The following is an 18,056-nucleotide window of genomic DNA, read 5'->3' on the forward strand; positions in this document are numbered from 1 at the left end:
TGTATTTAACTACTATGTATTAACATTAAAATACATACAATACAATATGTATGTAAGAAATAATAGACGACGGACCATTTGGTTTTCCTCCCTAAAAACGCTCATGAGTAGAACTACTTTCTTCCGCCACGGATTCAGTGTTTAGCTTTCAGACAACCCAAGCCTTCATTGCTAGTTTGAAAACGTCACTTTAGAACTAGCAACAGAGGATGAACTGCTTTTTTTGCACTGGAATAATAAGGTAGTGTGTGCGTGTATGTGTGTGCATGTATGTATGTGTGTGTGCGTGCGAGCGAGAGAAAGAGAGAAACTGCGAGAGATCGCATGTGAAATTACCTGTGTTTAACCTTGTGCGACCCCACGTCCACATGCGTGGACGCTGTATTTTGTCTTTGCTATACACAACGCATAATTTAAATGAATAAAAACCGACTGAATACATTTCACAAGACTCTAGACTGTCATTTAAAGGGTTAACTTCTGCCGCACTGAATCACGTGACACAACAACATGCCTTCGATTTCCTTGAAGCGCTCCTACGGAAACAGTGCCAAAAAAGTGCCTCTGGTAAGAAATCTCTTTAAGTTTTGGTTGTAAAACTGGTTGGTTGTAAAGAGGGGTGTCTCTAATTTAGTTTGATATGGCGCTTTAAAAAATCTGTTCATTTTTCACACATCAGTGCCCTGATAAACACGATGTCCACATATGTGGAAACTTGCACTGCATTTCCTCAAAAGAAGAAAAAAACAAGTTAGTTATTTTGAATAACTTTCAGCTCTAACATCTGTGGGTCATTTAGCTTCATTTTAATATACATTTTGTTTTGTTTAATTTTGTTATCTCTGTGCAAAATGATTCTATTCATTAACATTAGTTAATGCATTCCTATATGTTTACTGTGCATTTTTACATTGAGAATAAATGGGTTCATCCAAAGCTGAAAAATGTTAGGATGAAAATAAGATCCATTTCAAACTGTTCTTAGACCAGTTCAGACAGACAGCACACTGGAGGTTAAATCATTCACTAAATTGGGAGCAAGGGAGCATCCTATAGCTTTCTATGCAGCTAAGTGCATTCATTCCTAAAATCCGACCAAAAGTTCAGTTTCAGGCTGCAGATGATGTTTGGAACACTCAACATGTTTGGCAGACATGGGACCAGGGGCGGACTGGCCATAGGGAGAATATATATTTTAACATGGTTGGCAGTGATTGGATGATGCTGGACAGTACTTTGAATAAGAATTAATTATTCATCTTTACAGAAAATTAGCTGTAATATCTGTGACATCTCAAAAACATGAATAACCAACACTCCTGGAAACATAATAAACAATTTGATGAAAATCTGTCTTTCTGTAGGTTGGTATTATTTAAAATTTCACAACTTAAGTCCCGCTGTCCACATATGTAGACATTAATTTTTAGGAAAATTTTGCTTGTTTATTAGCTGCTACTAGTTACAAATAAAAAAGGGAAATGGAAAATGCACACAGCAGTCATGCGGAGGTCTCAGGAGGTTAATGCGTTTCTCGTCAGAAATAACATTGCTTCAAATTGCCAAGATATAAGTTTAAATATACTCTTCAGCAGCAGCGGGAGTCACCATTCTTGTATATAGCTTTTCTGTTGCTAAACAACTGTGCACTGACTTGGCTCCCGAGTATGTGTGTGTCTGTGTGTGAGAGTTTTGAAGGGGAGCACACGGGTGCTTCCACTATGGGAAGTTGATTAGGGTGAAATACATTGAAATACATCAAAACACATATTAAAAGTTATTTTGGATAATATCAAGTTGCGGAGGTGCGGCTCTGTTTGTTGGTCGCGACTCGAGTCTCCATGTTTGTGTGTGTGTGTGTGTGTGTGCGTGCGCATGAGTATGTATGTGTATCAGCGTATGTGAGTGTGGGTGGATGAGACGGAAAGAGAGAGAGAGAGAGAGGGAGTGCGAGGATGCTTTTCAACTGAAATTGAAATCAATTTAGGATATTATAGACATAGTTTGTCATTCTTATCCGAAGTACTTAACCAGTATCTTTGTTTTAACTGGTTATTTTGCTGTGGTAACTTGTGTGGCTCTTTGAAATAACTGAAATAATTTGACAAGACCTGGAACTACCTCATAGCTGTGCGTTTACTGGAAAAAAATTGCACACCTTAGAACCTCTGTCAACCAGTCAGAATCAAGCATTCAACAGACCCGTGGTATCCTCCTGAGACCCCCGCGTGACTGCTGTGTGTATTTTCCGTTTCCATTTTTTATTCTAACTGGTAGCACCTAATAGACAAGCAAAAAAAAAATATTTTTTTCTAGAGCAAATAGTTTTCCTAAAAATTGATGTACACATATGTTGACAGCGGGACTAAGTTGTGAAATTTTAAATAATACCAAGGAATTTTTTTTTATCAAATTGTTTATTATGTTTCCAGGAGTGTTGGTTATTCATGTTTTTGAGATGTCACAGATATTACATCAGAAATCAGAATAAATAATTCTGATTCAAATTACTGGGCAGCATCATCCAATCACTACCAAGCATGTTAAAATAAAATTTTGAATGAAAAATTCTGAATCTATGTACTGATTACCATTGTCCCATGTCTGCCAAACATGTTGAGTGGTCCAAACATCATCTGCAGCCTGAAAATTAATTTAATGCACATATTATGCACTTAATTATGCACTAATTAGGGAATGACTTAACCTCCAGTGTGCTGTCTGTCTGCACTAATCTCAAAACAGTTTGAAATGCACCTTATTTTCATCTTCGTATACAACCGCAACCAGAGCTGCAGCTGGGAGATACACACAGCTTTGTTGCATCTCTCTATCTCTGTGTCTCTCCCGACTGCAGCTCTGGTTGCGGCTCTATCCCTCGCCTGCCAACACCGCAATCACTAACAACTGGGCGAGATAATTCGCCCCAGGTGTCCATCCCGGCCTCGCTCCGTACCATCGTCGCTCTGCCCCGCCCCGCTCCCCACACTCTGAAAGCAATATTTTTCAGCTTTTGGATGCATTCATTGATTCATAATGTGATAACGCACAGTGAATATAGGATATTTTAAGGAAAATGAGCCTATAGTCCACGTAAGTGGTCAATGTGTTTATCAGCATGTCGTTTTCAATAAACTGATGAAATTTATAAAATGCCATATCGCATGAAACTAGAGACTACTCTTTTGACTCACAGTCAGGGGTGTTGCTGTCCTTTTCTGCATATCGCGGCCCCCTTCGGCATATCACAGCGCCCCGTTTCAGCTTATCGCCGCCCGTTCGGCCCCGTATCGCGGCCGGCCCACCAGGAAATTCCCAGTTCTACCTATGGCCAGTCCGCCCCTGCAGACAAATATAACGCATATTTTTGTGTAATATGTAATTTGGCAGAAAAATGGTTGGAATGGTTGCACTGTAATGTCCTCTAAAACTGAGGGGTTGCACAATACATGCAATCACTACATTAACTTGCTGACCTACAAACCCAATTGTAATCCATATTTACAGTCAACAGGAACTTTAGTGAGTACCACCATTGGTGAGTACAACCGTACTGCCAGTCTTGATCAGCTAGTGTACAGCCAGCATAAATTTGATTTTTTTTTTACCCGTTTTATTGTCCTCCAGACAAAAAGTGTGTGAGATTGTTTAGATTTGTTTTTATACTTTTGAAAAACTTCTAACTCTTAGTATGAGCAATAGTAATAGTAATGCTTGTCTCAGCAAGCACCACTAAAACACATTATTATGTGTGTGAAACCTCACAAAATTGTTATACAGTACAGCAGGTTAAATATCTTGCTCATCTATAGCAAATAGGTCATAAACATTTGATTCACTCTTAAATGCACAATTAGCAGGGCTACAGGAAATAAAGGGTGCAATATATTATAACAGAAGGATGTTTCTTCCAGGAATGAGTTCATAAGAGCAGAAAGAATTTGGTATCAGGGGAAAATGCCACAAAATCTACTGGTTTAACAGTTGGATTATTCCTCAGGTTAGTTACAAAAATTCATTCACTTGATGTGACACTAGGTACATGCAGTCATGCACCAAACGACTTGGTGTGACCTAATCCTATTTTAAATCCTGCTTTCAAAATTGCATGATATGAATAAACAAAGAAGAAATTTGGTCGGGCAGCAAGAGGAATCTCTGTTATAAAAGCAGTTGATTGGTAAAACAGGGCTTCCATTAAGACTCCTACATTAAGTTAGATACTGGTTTAGAATCAGATACTCCTAATCAGTTTTGGGTGTAATGTATTACTAAGTAATTACTGTAATTAAATTACTTTTTCATTGAAAAAAGTAAAGGGATTACTCTAAATTTTTCAGTAATTTAATTACAGTTACTTCTGATGTCATTGCGTTATATACTGTATAGACTATAGACCAATTCTATGTAAAACAATAGTGAATTTAAAATCGAAATTTAACGTCTAATGTTAAAATATATGTTTTCTAATTTAATGCTGCCCCTTAAATTCTTTGGCCAGTTCATGAATAATTTATTTGATTTTATATGATTTATTTGAAAGAATTAAAAGAACAGTTTCATGTCTATCCTTGTATTTTTCACCTGGTCGAGGTTGATAAGAGTTTTGGAAAGTAATTAGTAATAAGTAATGCAATTACTTTTCAGACAGAGTAATCAGTACAGAAATCTAATTACACTGTAGAAGATGTAATTAGTAGTTAGTAATTAATTACTTTTTTTAGAGTAACTTATCCAACACTGCTCCTAATTTTGAACGAACTGATTCTTCAGAAGGGCTTGTTGAGATGTAATATAAATACATACCTCGCCACAAGGTTCAAACTAAGAGGAAAAACATACAGTACGTATAAAACAGTGGTTCTCAACTGGTGTGTAGCGACCCAAAAATGGGCCACAGGTTTGTTCTGTTAGGGTAGCAGACAGCAGAGAAAAACAATGCTAAATATAATCATGCATAGTTAGAATAGAAATATAAATAAGATTATCAACTTTTGTAAAATGAGGAAAAAACACTTCCCATAACTTTTGTTGTTGACATTAAAGACTAATTAATATTATTATTTTCTATTAGTGCCAGTATTTAGGCATTATATAATTTTGGTAATATGGTATGGTAATGATTGACCTTCCCATAAAAGCCACTGTCTTGATACAGAGGAAAGTGGTGAGATCCACCATAAAACCACAGGACTTCATCCAGCACTGGCTTCAAACCCGTGTTAAATCATTCATTTCAAAATGCATTGTGTACCCAGTGCAATCTACAATGTTATTCTAATTTACTGGTGAGACCCTATCTATCGGAGGGGTCTATAGCAGAAAAAATACTCACCTATACACTGTACCCAACTGAATGTAATGGAAAGCATCTATCTTCATTAGAAATCCCTGCTGAGGACAGCAAAATTAGAATTAGAACTTCAAAATAGAATTTTAGTAACCTCTTCAACTCTGCGGGGTGTGGACTCGCCAACGGTGAAAAAGTTTACACGAATACATAAGTCAGGGCATATGAGGTATCATTTGAAAGCTTAGAATCTGAACTTTTTACTTCTGCATTTATGTTCCTTAAAATAACAAAATAAGGCCTGAAAACCTTCACGTTGCAAATCAGCGCCACCTAGAGGTCATGTGGTAAAAATATTAATATGAAAATAAAAGTCTTTCAAATAGCACTTAAATAGACAAATCATATTTCAAATGAAAGCTGTCATTCTCATGAATGTGGCTGTACAGTTTTTATTGTTTCCCTAACACCGCAGTTTGAAAGATTGTCAAAATATTCCCAAAGTGAAATATGATATCTGTAATACATCAAATACAAACGTCTCTTTTATGCACTGATCACTGCTACTGTAAGCCACATATAGCTAAAAACTTTATATCTGCTTTTACCTTAGGCAGTTCTCTAAAGAATTAGCCACATGAGAGTGAGTAAATGATGACAACAGTTTAACTTTTGGGTGAACTATACCTTCTGAATATCCTAGTGTAGACCTCTCGTGACAAAGTTAGGAATGTAATCATATTTTCTGATGCCCTGTGGGTACTGAAAGAAAGAAAATAAATTAGTACTCTATTTTCTGTAGGAAAACAAAATATCGTAATATGCTAATACAGAGGGAAAATGTGTAAGGTCGAAAGTGAGGTAAAACATTTAATTTCATTCATAACTTAGGCACAAATACACCAGTTAGAAATCTGGCCAGCACTGCAGTTAAGGCCTTCACCCTGAAGTGTTCAATGAGAATGTCTCGGGCAGTGGTGTAGATTTGATCATTGAGAGCACTGGAGTAGAGAGCCAGTGTGCAGTCATAATCAAAGCTGTAGATGTCCACCTCATCCAGACTAACCTCATTATTGGCATATGTAGATGGTGGAAGAGCTCAGCAGGTTGCATGCATCGGGGGGATAAAATCTGCAAAAGCACCAAAAACAAACTTTGTTTCATTAGCAAGTACTTTTATGTTTTGAATGCAGTTCAAAAAGTACTAGGCACAAAGGAAAATGTTCCAGATGTTGTGTTTTAAGCATTACAAAATACAGTCCTAATTTTAGGGTAATTTCGGTAACACTCTGCAATATGGTTCCACTTGTTAACATTAGTTAACAACATTAGTTAACATGAACTAACAATGAACAATACTTATACAGCAGTTATTAATCTTGGTTAATGTTAATTTCAACATTTAGTAATACATTTTTAAAATCAATTGTTGTAAATGTTAACATTAGTAAATGCACTATGAACTAACATGAACCAACACTGAAAAGTTATATTTTTATTAATGTTAACAAAGATTAATATTAATGTTGTAATATTATATTGTTCATTGTTAGTTCATGATAACTAGTGCATTAACTAATGTTAACAAATCGAACCTTATTGTAAAGTGTTACCAAAATTTCTATGCCTTTAGAAAGAAAGAGACCTCTCCTGTTCTTCACATCATTTTTGACATTGGCCAACAAGAATATAAATCCAGTAACTTTATGCAGAGTTAGTACAACATTATATTATTATTTGTATTTATTTATTGATAAATATGACACAGCACAGCAGCTAAACAAAGGCTAAAAAGACACAAAAAGGAAAGAATCCAATCAGGTGTACTGTTAAAAGTTCATGTATTCAATAACATTTGTGATTTATGGCAAATTTAAATTGGTTTAAATTTACCTTTCCACATGCAACAACATAATGTTATTAAGGGCTTATAAAAGGTGCATCTGGCATGTATAAAATAGTGTGGCATAATAACCTACTCAACGGCTTTTTTGTCAATCGTGCATGTTTGTATATTTGCTCATCCTGAGATAAAAGAAAACTAGTATCTTGGTAAACATTTAGCAAATTTTGCACTTCATCTCACACATATGATACTCAGAAACACTGTTTAGGCAGGAAGCTCATTAGGTTTTGAGACAGCCAATGACCCTGGTGTTAACCCTTGTACTCTGTTCGTTACGAGTGCATTCTAAAATTTGACCCCAAACAATAAATGTGTAATTTTGTTACCATAATCATGTAATTTTATTAAACAAATGTAATAACACTACATTTGGGTCGTGATATTTATTTGACCTTATTTACCTCTAAATTACTGAACTACACCATTCATTTTCATATAAAATAAGAACATTTTATGTTACATTCACTTCAGTGAAGATCTACATTTCTCAAGTCCATTCATGGAGAAAATATTACAAATGTGTCATGCATTAGGGGCAAATTGCTGCCATCTAAATGTTTATTATTATTATTATTATTATTATTATTATTATTATTATTATTATTATGTATTAAAATGACCTGAAATTATAACTATAACCAGTAGGTGGCTGCAGAGGTTCACTCATTTGCTTGATTGTAGCAAACTGATTTAATATCTTTTCACTAGATATGCATTTGGATATATATTTAGACATTATCAAAGACATTAAAAACAATTTTGGTCAAATTTCAGTTTTTGTAATGATGCCACATTATGATTACTGACCATGGTGTTAAAAGAGAAGACTTAGAGAAGGATTTTTGTTACCTACCATTTATTTCAAACATCCCAATTCAATAACTCAAAGTAAATTAATAAAAATGTCAATAAAACCAACAGCAATAAACAGAAATGAACAGTGAAGGTGCAGCTCAGCGTAAACTTTCTTACAGTGGAAAAGTTCAACTGTCTCAAACTCTGCCTTTGATCTCTCTCTCTCTGTGTGTGTGCTAAGTATTATTGTCTCACCCTTTCATTTCTGTGTGTGTGTACATATTGGTGTGTAAGCATGCTCGGTGTGTGCTAAGTATTATTGTATCACCCTTTCATTTATGTGTGTGTGCATGTGTGTGTGTGTTGGTGTGTGCCGAGTATTATTGTCTCACCCTTTCATTTATGTGTGTGTGCCAAGTATTATTGTCTCACCCTTTCATTTATGTGTGTGCGCACGTGTGTGTGTTGGTGTGTGTGCATGTTTGGTGTGTGCCAATTATAATTGTCTCACCCTTTCATTTCTGTGTGTGTGCGTGTTGGTGTGTGCGTATGCTTGGTGTGTGCTGAGTATTATTGTCCCACCCTTTCATTTCTGTGTGTGTGTTTTCCATTGTGGTTGTGTTATGGTCTCACACCTTCATTTCTGTGTGTGTTCTGCATTGTGGCTAAATTTATTTGACAAATTCTACAAAAAATGCTCTATTTTATAGTCTCACTTTTTCATTCCTGTGTGTGATTTAGTGGGTGTGTGAGCATGTGCGTTCCACTCTTTGGATGTGTTATAGTATCACCCCTTCATTTCTGTGTGTGTGTTCTGCATTGTGGCTGATTTATTGATTTTATTTGACAAATGTAAAAAAAAAAATAAAATAAATCCTCGGTTTTATCGTCTCATCCATTTTCTTCCTATGTGAGGTCAAATTTGGCCATGAACACAATGAGCATTTTTGTCACAATCCAGCCCAATTATTATTATTATTATTATTATTATTATTTGTGTATAGATAGCAAATGTAATGTCATGAAAAAAAATTAAAAGTTACCAACACTCATGCTACTAAGATGAAGGAAATCATGTTTTTTTTTTTTTTTTTTTTTTTTTTTTGTAAAGAAGCAAAGCTCAAAATGGGGTAATTTTTTTACTTACACTATAGAAGGGTTAAGTGAACAGCTGTGCTGATGAGGAAAAACAACCCAGGCTGGCTTGCTGGTTTAAAGAGATAGTTCATGCAATAATTCTCTCATTATTTACTCACTCTCATGCCATCCCAGTTGTGTATGACTTTCTTCCTTCTGCTGAACACAAACGAAGATTTTAAGAATATTTCAGCTCTGTAGCGCCATATACTGCAAGGGAAGGAGTAACAAAATTTTGAAGATCCACAAAGCACATAAAGGCAGAATAAAAGTAATCCATATGACTCCAGTGGTTCAATCCTTAAGAAGCGATATGATAGGTGTTTGGTTAGAAACAGATCAATATTTAAATCCTTTATTGCTATAAATTCTCCTCCCTGCCCAGTAGGTGGCGATATGCACAAATAATGCGAACAAAAACAAAAGAAGAATATGAAAGTGAAAGTGGAGATTGATAGTAAAAAAGGACTTAAATATTGATCGGTTTGTCATCCACACTTATCACTTCTGAAGACATTGATTTAACCACTGGAGTCGTATGGATTACTTTCAGGCTGCCTTTGTGCTTTTAGATCTTAAAAATTAACTTGCATTGTATGGACCTACAGAGCTAAAACATTGTTCTAAAAATCATAATTTGTGTTCAGCAGATGAGAGAAAGTCATACACATCTGGGATGGCATAAGGGTGAGTAAATCACGAGAGAATAAAAATTTTTGGGTGAACTATCCCTTTACAATGGTCTTCCACCCTGACCAGCTGAAAAGCGCCCAAAACCCCCTTTTAAACTAGCCAACAGAAATCAACTTTATTATCTAATTTCTACTATTTTATGATTTTGCACGACAACTGCAAGTATCCTTAAAATAAATTAAAAAATAAATAAATAAATAAAATAACACACACTGAGAGAAAAAAAAAAAAAAAAAAAAAAAACAACAACAACTTACCGTATAGAAGCCGTTTTATCTCCCGCTATTCGAGCCCACACAAAGGTCCGGTTTAAAAGCGGTGGATGAGAAAGAGCGACCAGGATCATTATGACGCTCTTCGCGCTGCTGTCTACAGTTGGCAGATGTTGACGGTCCAGCTATTGACTATTTCGGAGATCATAAGTAACATACAGTAAGAAGTTCCTTAGAGCGACTTTCATCAGTTTAGGTATTAGCAATTTATTGTCCTTCAGTCTCCCACTAAATTATGCATTATTTATACCTACAATTGAATGTTGCAGCTTTACTGGCTTACCATTTCAATTCAAAGGTAAAAATCTTAATATCTTTAATATAAGTATTACATCTATCCAAACACTACTACATTATTTCAATGCTACATTTGGGCTTTAGAGCATAAACAGATAAACAGCATGCAGATTAATATTTTTTCCTCTACAGAACTCTGATATACGGGAATATAGGGAAAACACATTACATGTACGTTCATGTATGGGTTTTTTCACCAATATAAGTCACATATTAGTACGTACCTGTATATGCAACAGTAATTTCAAAATACTACAAACGCATCAGATTTCTGTAGTTTCACCATTTTGAACTTCCTTTTTGCAGTTCACTTAAATAGTCCTGCAGTGCGATTAATACGTAGAATTAGGCTACTAATATTCCATATTTTGCAAGTTACTGTGGTCTTCATCCTCAGTAAGGCAAACTAAAGGCAACAAATAAACAAGCATTGAAACATCTTTATTTTTACACTTCACATTTCACAAACAACACATGTTGCATGAAATGTACTATTCTGTTAGGAGTGAACAATAAAATATAAATATACAAGACAATCAGCTTAAAGAAGGAGCCGAAACAATAAAAAGACAACAGGAAGCAATTTTGAAATGCACCAAAAATCTTTAAAGACAAGATACATTTAAGATGTGTGTCCACAGGCAACTGGACACAATGTCTTACACACACACACACACACACACACACACACACACACACACACACACACACACACACACACACACACAGTTCTGACAAGAACCGTGTAATACTTCTGTTGCTCAGGCCTAGCTTTTAACAAAGCAAGCCAACTGTAGGGAATGTAACAATATCTACACATGCATGCATAAACAAGTGTCCATAATTAGATTTAAAACAATCAAAAATCTTTCCACTGGTCAATAACCAAAATATTAAATCAAATATCTACAATTTTGCACTCAAGAATTCAAAATATTAAGGCACTATTTCACATCCTCATATATATATTTTTCACAATATGCTCCCTTTGACATTAACACAAAACAACTGCCATATGGAGTGAGCCGTTAGACACGGTCTTGAATAATAAAAATAATTACAATAAGGTTCCATTCGTTAACATTAGTTAATGCATTAGGTATCAAGAACTAACAATTAACAATATATTTTTTACAGTATTTATTAATCTTAGTAAATAAAATACAATTGTTCATTGTTAGTTCATACTGCATTAGCTAATGTCAGCATATACAACTTTTAAAAAAATGTTTTAGTATATGTTGAAATTAACATTAACATAGATTAACAAATGCTGTAAAAGTATTGTTTATTGTTAGTTCATGTTAACAAAAGTAACCACATTGTAAAGTGCTACCAAATAATCATAATAGTCTTAAAAGTGCTGTTCGTTAACCTGTGTTGTAGGCAGCAAAACTGGCAGTTTGGTTATTCGATTTATTTGCATGAGATAATTAGCAGTAAATTCTTTCAAATTCTGCATAGTTGATTGTTCTGGTTATATGTGCGTATTGCTGACCACTTCAAAAAGGCCTTGGCAACTACTATTATATCATTCAACAAAATAACAGGAGTGGAAAATATCAGCATTTGATGAGGTTTGAATGAGTTAATTGGGGCTGATATGAGCATGCTGCTGTAAATTGCATAGAAATGTAAACAAAACCGGTCAGTTATACCTGAGGAATGTCTTCCGTGATAGCTACAAAAAAGCTGCTTAAACCAAATCTCTGGGAAAAAACAAAGCATGGTCAGTCCAAGCCAGTCAGATTTAAAACAATACTGATCTCGACAAGTTTGAAGTGGTACAAATGTCCATGACAAAATGAAAGAAAAGTCTCACAATATGTCATTATGAGATGACATGAAAGTGTTCAGCTTTCAGCTCCTTAAAGCTGAACAACACTTGATCCAACAAACAAAAAATGATAACCAAAAGAAAACACAGGTGATGGAGAGGCACCAGAGAGATGAAGAGAGGCCCAATGAGGTGTGGTCTGTGATGAGGAGGATGATGGGGCAGGTCAGCAGGGTAAGGATGTTCATGAGGTCCACATAAATATATTGGAGCATAGAGGGAGTAAATAAGAAGTTTTCATCTCTGTAAAGATATAATAAGAGACAAGTCAAAAGTGTTCATCCATACATATGCCAAACAGTAGGTTGGCAGTTGAAATAAAAACAATTACATTACTAACTTAAATTACAAGGTAATAATTACTAAAATATTATTGTGGGAATCTTAATGTGATTTACCCAAGTAGTACATGTTCCTGGATTAACAGCAGGGTTGCTGCAGAGTTTTTCAAATCAAATTTAAGACTTTAAGACCTTTTTCAAGACCTGAACAAATCAAATTAATACCGTATTCCCATACCAAAACAAACCCACACAATCTCATAATAAATCATGTATCACACACTCTTACTTAAAGAGATTCACAGTGCATAACTTTTAACTTTAAACGCTGAAATACATCAGGGACTCTTATTTTGAAATGTTTGCACTTCACCACTTCCAGCTGCTCATTCAAAAAGATAAGGGAAATAAAATGTGCACTCCTACAATACTCTACAATGTATTAATATAAACAATTAAAAGTAAACATTGTCATATTTCATCAACACTATATCATCATCAACATTTGATCATTAATAAATCGCTTTTCATAAACTGCTCTGCAACAGCTGAATACACTCACAAGCCCCCACGTACTTAGAGAAAATACAACAGTGCCGTGTTTTCACACTGAAGGACGCAGCGCATGCATTTATTTAATCGGATCATAATCTTTTGAAGTTTGATAAATCACATTAAGTCATATCAAAATTCCTGTCTTTCCGCCCTCAAATTTAAGACCTCTTTAAATGATAATTAAGACTTTTGTTGTATCATTTAGGATATTTAAGACTTTTTATGACCTTAAATTTTGGAAAACTGAATTTAAGACTTAAGGATCTGCAGGAAACCTGTAACATCCTTGTTGGTCCTGAAACAGCATAGCTACCAATTAGGGTTGGGTTTACAGGGTTAAACTTGTCAAAAAATTTATTTCTCTCTGATTTTAGGGGTAAATTAGCAGTTAGGTCTAGGGTTGAGGCTTAGGGCTAAATGCTTGAATAACATTCTCATAAACCCCCAAAATTCAGATTTTAGGAGTACTTTAGGGTTACATTTAGTCTCGGGGCTGGGGAAAGGGGCTTAAATACATGATCAACCAATCATTTTTCTTTGGTTGCTATTGTTCAAGATGGCACAGCAGATGGCTACTTTGGGGTGGAGCTCTCTAGCGTTTTTTTCCTTTTGTTTGTTTGTCATGTTTTTGGTCACTCTTTCACAATCAGTTTCACAATATGTAAATATCTTAGCTAGAGGTGCAGCAGTGATCTACAAGCGATCCAAAAGACGCACGTGAGGGAAGCGAGCTGGCGCGCTTGTGAAGCTTTGTCAACACAGCTTAAGGACTCCGCTGAAGAGTATTCATCTGCCAAATGTCCACTCCCTCGCCAACAAAAGGGACAAACTGCTTCTGCTCACTCAAACAAATAAGGACTTTTCTAACTCCACTGCTCTGTGTTTCACGGAAACCTGGCTGAACGGCGCGTTTCATCTGCCGGGTTTCCAGCTGTTCAGAGCGGAACGTGTTGCGGAATCATCGGGCAAAACGAGAGGCAGTGGAACATGCTTTTACATCAGTGAAAGTTTGTGTACAGATGTAACAGCATTGAAGATGTGCTGTCCTAATTTGGAAGCGCTCTTTATTAACTGTAAGCCTTTCTACTCGCCACGGGAGTTTTCTTCGTTTATTCTGGTGAGTGTGTACATCCCACCACAAGCGTGCGTGAATACAGTGTTGCAACACCTGGCTGATCATGTTACAGACATGGAGCAACAACACCCGGAATCACTTATTATTCTGGGAAAGTTTAATAAAGCTAACCTCGCCCGTGAACTGCCAAAATACAAACACATCTCATGCTCCACCAGAGACAGAAATATACTGGACCACTGCTACACCACTGTAAAGGATGCATATCGCTCCGTCCCACGTGCAGCTTTAGGACTCCCTGATCACTGTCTAATTCATCTTCTCCCGACCTACAAGCAGAAACTAAAATCAGCTAAGCCTTTAGTAAGGACTGTAAAAAGATGGACTAATGAAGCAGAGCTGGAACTACAAGCCTGCTTTGACTGCACTGATTGGAGTGTTTTTGAAGCTGCAGCCACAGACCTGGACGAGCTCACAGATACTGTGACATCATATATCAGTTTCAGTGAGGATATGTGCACACCTACTAGGACATTTTTATCATTCAATAATGATAAACCATGGTTTACAGGAAAACTCAGACAGCTTCGTCATGCCAAAGAGGATGCTTACAGAAGTGGGGATAAAATATTATACAATCAGGCCAGGAACACACTAAGGAAATCAAAGTGGCTAAAAGAAGCTACTCTGAATAGCTGAAAAACCAGTTTTCAGCCAACTAACGTGCATCTGTGTGGAAAGGCCTGAAAAGCATCACCAAGTACAAGGCACCTCCCCCTCACTCTGTAGAGAGTCAACTAATGGCTGATGAACTGAATGTGTTTTACTGCAGGTTTGAAAAGCTCAGTCTCACACCCCTCCCCCGCTCTGATCTTCACTTCACATGCACACACCAACACCTGCTGTAACCCCCCTCCTCCTACTCAATCTGCACTTATGATCTGTGAGGAGAATGTGTGCCGGGTCTTTTGGAAACAAAAGACTAGGAAAGTTTCAGGCCCAGATGGTGATTCACCTGTCTGTCTGAAAGTCTGCGCTGACCAACTGGCCCCCATCTTCACACAGACCTTTAATAGATCACTGGAGCAGTGTGAAGTTCCCTGCTGCTTCAAAAGCTCCACCATCATTCCGGTCCCCCCAAAAAAACGAAATCGCAGGACTTGATGACTACAGACCTGTCGCTCTCACGTCTGTGGTCATGAAGTCGTTTGAGAGACTGTCTTTGGCCTACCTGAAGGACATCGCTGGACCACCTTCAGTTTGCTTAAAGAGCAAACAGGTCTGTGGATGATGCTGTCAGCATGGGACTGCATTATATCCTGCAACACCTCAACAGACCTGGGACTTATGCAAGGATCCTATTTGTGGACTTCAGTTCAGCCTTCAATACCATCAATCCTGATCTTCTCTCAACCAAACTGACCCAGCTCTCCCTACCCACCCCAATCTGTCGATGGATCGCCAGCTTTCTGAAGATAGGCAGCAGCTAGTGAGACTGGGGAAACTCACATCCGGGACCCTCACTATTAGCACTGGTGCTCCTCAGGGATGCGTTCTCTCTCCAATGCTCTCCTCCCTGTACACGAATGACTGCACTGCAACGGACCCCTCTGTCGAGCTCCTGAAGTTTGCAGACGACACCACAGTCATCGGCCTGTGACAAGTTTGCAAACAGATGGGAGATTGAACAGCTGGCTGTCTGGTGCAGTCACAACATCCTTGAGCTGAACATGCTCAAAACAGTGGACTACTGGAGAGTCTTCTTTAGTGTGCCTGATATCAACACAGATGACGAGCACGAACACCTGAAGCTCCTTCAATACAGGTAATCCACTAAAATAATGGTTAATTCTGCTTGACATGTTGTGTTTGTGCTTAGATTAAATTTCAACCGCATCTGGAAGAAACAGCGCGCCATTTTTTTCATGCTTTCTTTGTCTTTTCTGACTTTGTTGTGCTTTATTTTCATGCAGTAACATCGAAATAGTGATTGATGTATGTTGTCATGAAACAGAAACTCTCCCCTCCAAATCCGAACACAAGTGGTCACAGGAGATGCATTTAAACGACCAGGTGTAAACAGCCATGTGTCTCACCTGACCACATGTGATCGGATCACCTGAAACGCATCTTAATACCAGGTGGAAAAGGGGCCTTATTTGACCAGATGTAAACAGCAATGTGTCTCGCCAGACCACATGTGATCGGATCACCCGAGACGCTTCTTAATACCAGGTGTAAATGGGGTCTTTGTTGTTAAAGGCATCTGTTTCTGAATCGGTAATTTTAATATTCTGTTACTTTTGTGGCATGAGTATGTAACTGACAACTGAGCAGTTATTTAGCTCTGAACTTCTGGTGTGTGTAGGTATGCATTGGCTTGTTTGTTGCATCACCTCTTTGCTGTTTTTTGAGTTGATCTTGATGCCTCCTAATTTCTCGACTTGTATTGGAAAGCATTTCCTCAACAGTGTCATGACACAAGTTTGAATGATTCCCTAGCCTGTAAGATGATTTTGTTCTGCGGGGGAAAGATGATCTCTGTTTTTTTTCTTTTGGACTGTACAAAGTGGATTGACCACTAGAAGATGCTACACTTAAGGTTCCCCGAGGGAGTCTGTTGGATGGAAATCTAGGCTGTATGTTTGATGGCACATTTGAACAAGCTAAATGACTTGCACTAGTATCCTCTGTGGATCGGGATTTTGAGATGTTAGACTGCTTTTTGAGAAACACACGTTCTGCATTAGACTTCTTTGAAGGTTTTAGATCATTTTCCTCCATAGTGACTTTACCTCTTTTCTCTGTTCGTGTGCCTTCAATTCTGCCTAAATGCATACCAATGGTTTCAACTGAACGTGAACAGAAGGAACCAGGTTTGGTCACTGGTAAAGATGAGCGACGTGCTTTAATAAACGTGTTACTGCGCAATGGTGCTGACACTTGCAGGCCTTTTGCCTGAGGCTCGAAAACCTTGGGCTGTCGTGACCAAATTGCGAAAGGCCCCAAGCCACCAGTAGAGTCATCTAGCGAGTGAGACGAACTTGACCCATAACTACGAATGAATGTAGTGTCACGTGCAAGGCCGACAGATACCAGACTCTGCGTGGATGTAGAGGAATCAGGTTCATTTGAGGCAGAAAAAGATGAAGAGGGCGCTCTTACAGGGCTGCAGTGAAGGCTACGGGACAGTGCCTTCATGTGGCCACTAATGTTCTGGGGACCAGTAGGCACTAGCACCGGACTGGAACGTGGACTGCTTCTCAAGGGGCTCCGTGGGGCACGGCCTGATTTGGTTAGGTGCTTGGTCCGGGAGTGGCGAGGACTGCCACCATTGCTGACAGGGGAAAAAGGAGCCTCTAGAATTTCCAACCGCTGGGTCAGTGCCAGCTTCTGCTGGATGGCCATGCGGAGGAGAGAGTTGAGTGTCTTTTTCTCATCCTCAGCTGCTGCAAGCTGTCTCTGCATCTCATCTAACTGTGTTATGTACTGGTCCCATCTGTGAAAAGAGGGGGAGAGATAAGAAAACAAGATATTGTTTGTGCTCGAGAGGGCACTATATACAAACACAACAGACCTAAAGTCCAAGCAATAAAATGCTTTACTAAAATTATTTATCCAAGTGTCCAAAAGCCTCGCCAAACAAATAAAACATAATAATTGTACATAAGAACTAATTACACATGCAAACACAACAATGACTAAAGGTTTGCATAGCATGCAGATATGAATTTAGTAATGAGATTTCACAGAATGAGTGCCATTTGACTTAATGAGTCTGCATCAAGTCTGTGTCATCTACTTGGCGCCATCTCCTGGTGGCCATATGTAACGGTTACCAATCACATGTCTCTTTGCCCAAATATGGATGATTTTTGCACCAATCTGAACCCAATCTGATTGGTTTAGCATTCCATG

At 37.6% G+C, this 18,056-nt stretch overlaps 1 protein-coding gene across 1 annotated transcript in view; it reads right to left on the reverse strand.

Moving 5' to 3' along the window:
* Nucleotides 1-10,823: 10,823 nt before the first annotated feature.
* The window catches only part of LOC127414637 (protein bicaudal D homolog 2-like), a 45,026-nt gene continuing 37,793 nt past the window's right edge, over nucleotides 10,824-18,056 (reverse strand). Inside the window, exons 9-10 of the mRNA XM_051652822.1 lie at nucleotides 17,304-17,637; nucleotides 10,824-12,470 (exon numbers count right to left, since the gene is read on the reverse strand). Of these exons, the coding sequence (XP_051508782.1) occupies nucleotides 12,465-12,470; nucleotides 17,304-17,637 (340 nt within the window). The 3' untranslated portion in view covers nucleotides 10,824-12,464. The remainder of the gene's footprint in view (nucleotides 12,471-17,303; nucleotides 17,638-18,056) is intronic.

This window comes from Myxocyprinus asiaticus, chromosome 24 (genome assembly GCF_019703515.2).
Source record: "Myxocyprinus asiaticus isolate MX2 ecotype Aquarium Trade chromosome 24, UBuf_Myxa_2, whole genome shotgun sequence".
In the NCBI taxonomy this organism is placed as follows: Eukaryota; Metazoa; Chordata; class Actinopteri; order Cypriniformes; family Catostomidae; genus Myxocyprinus; species Myxocyprinus asiaticus.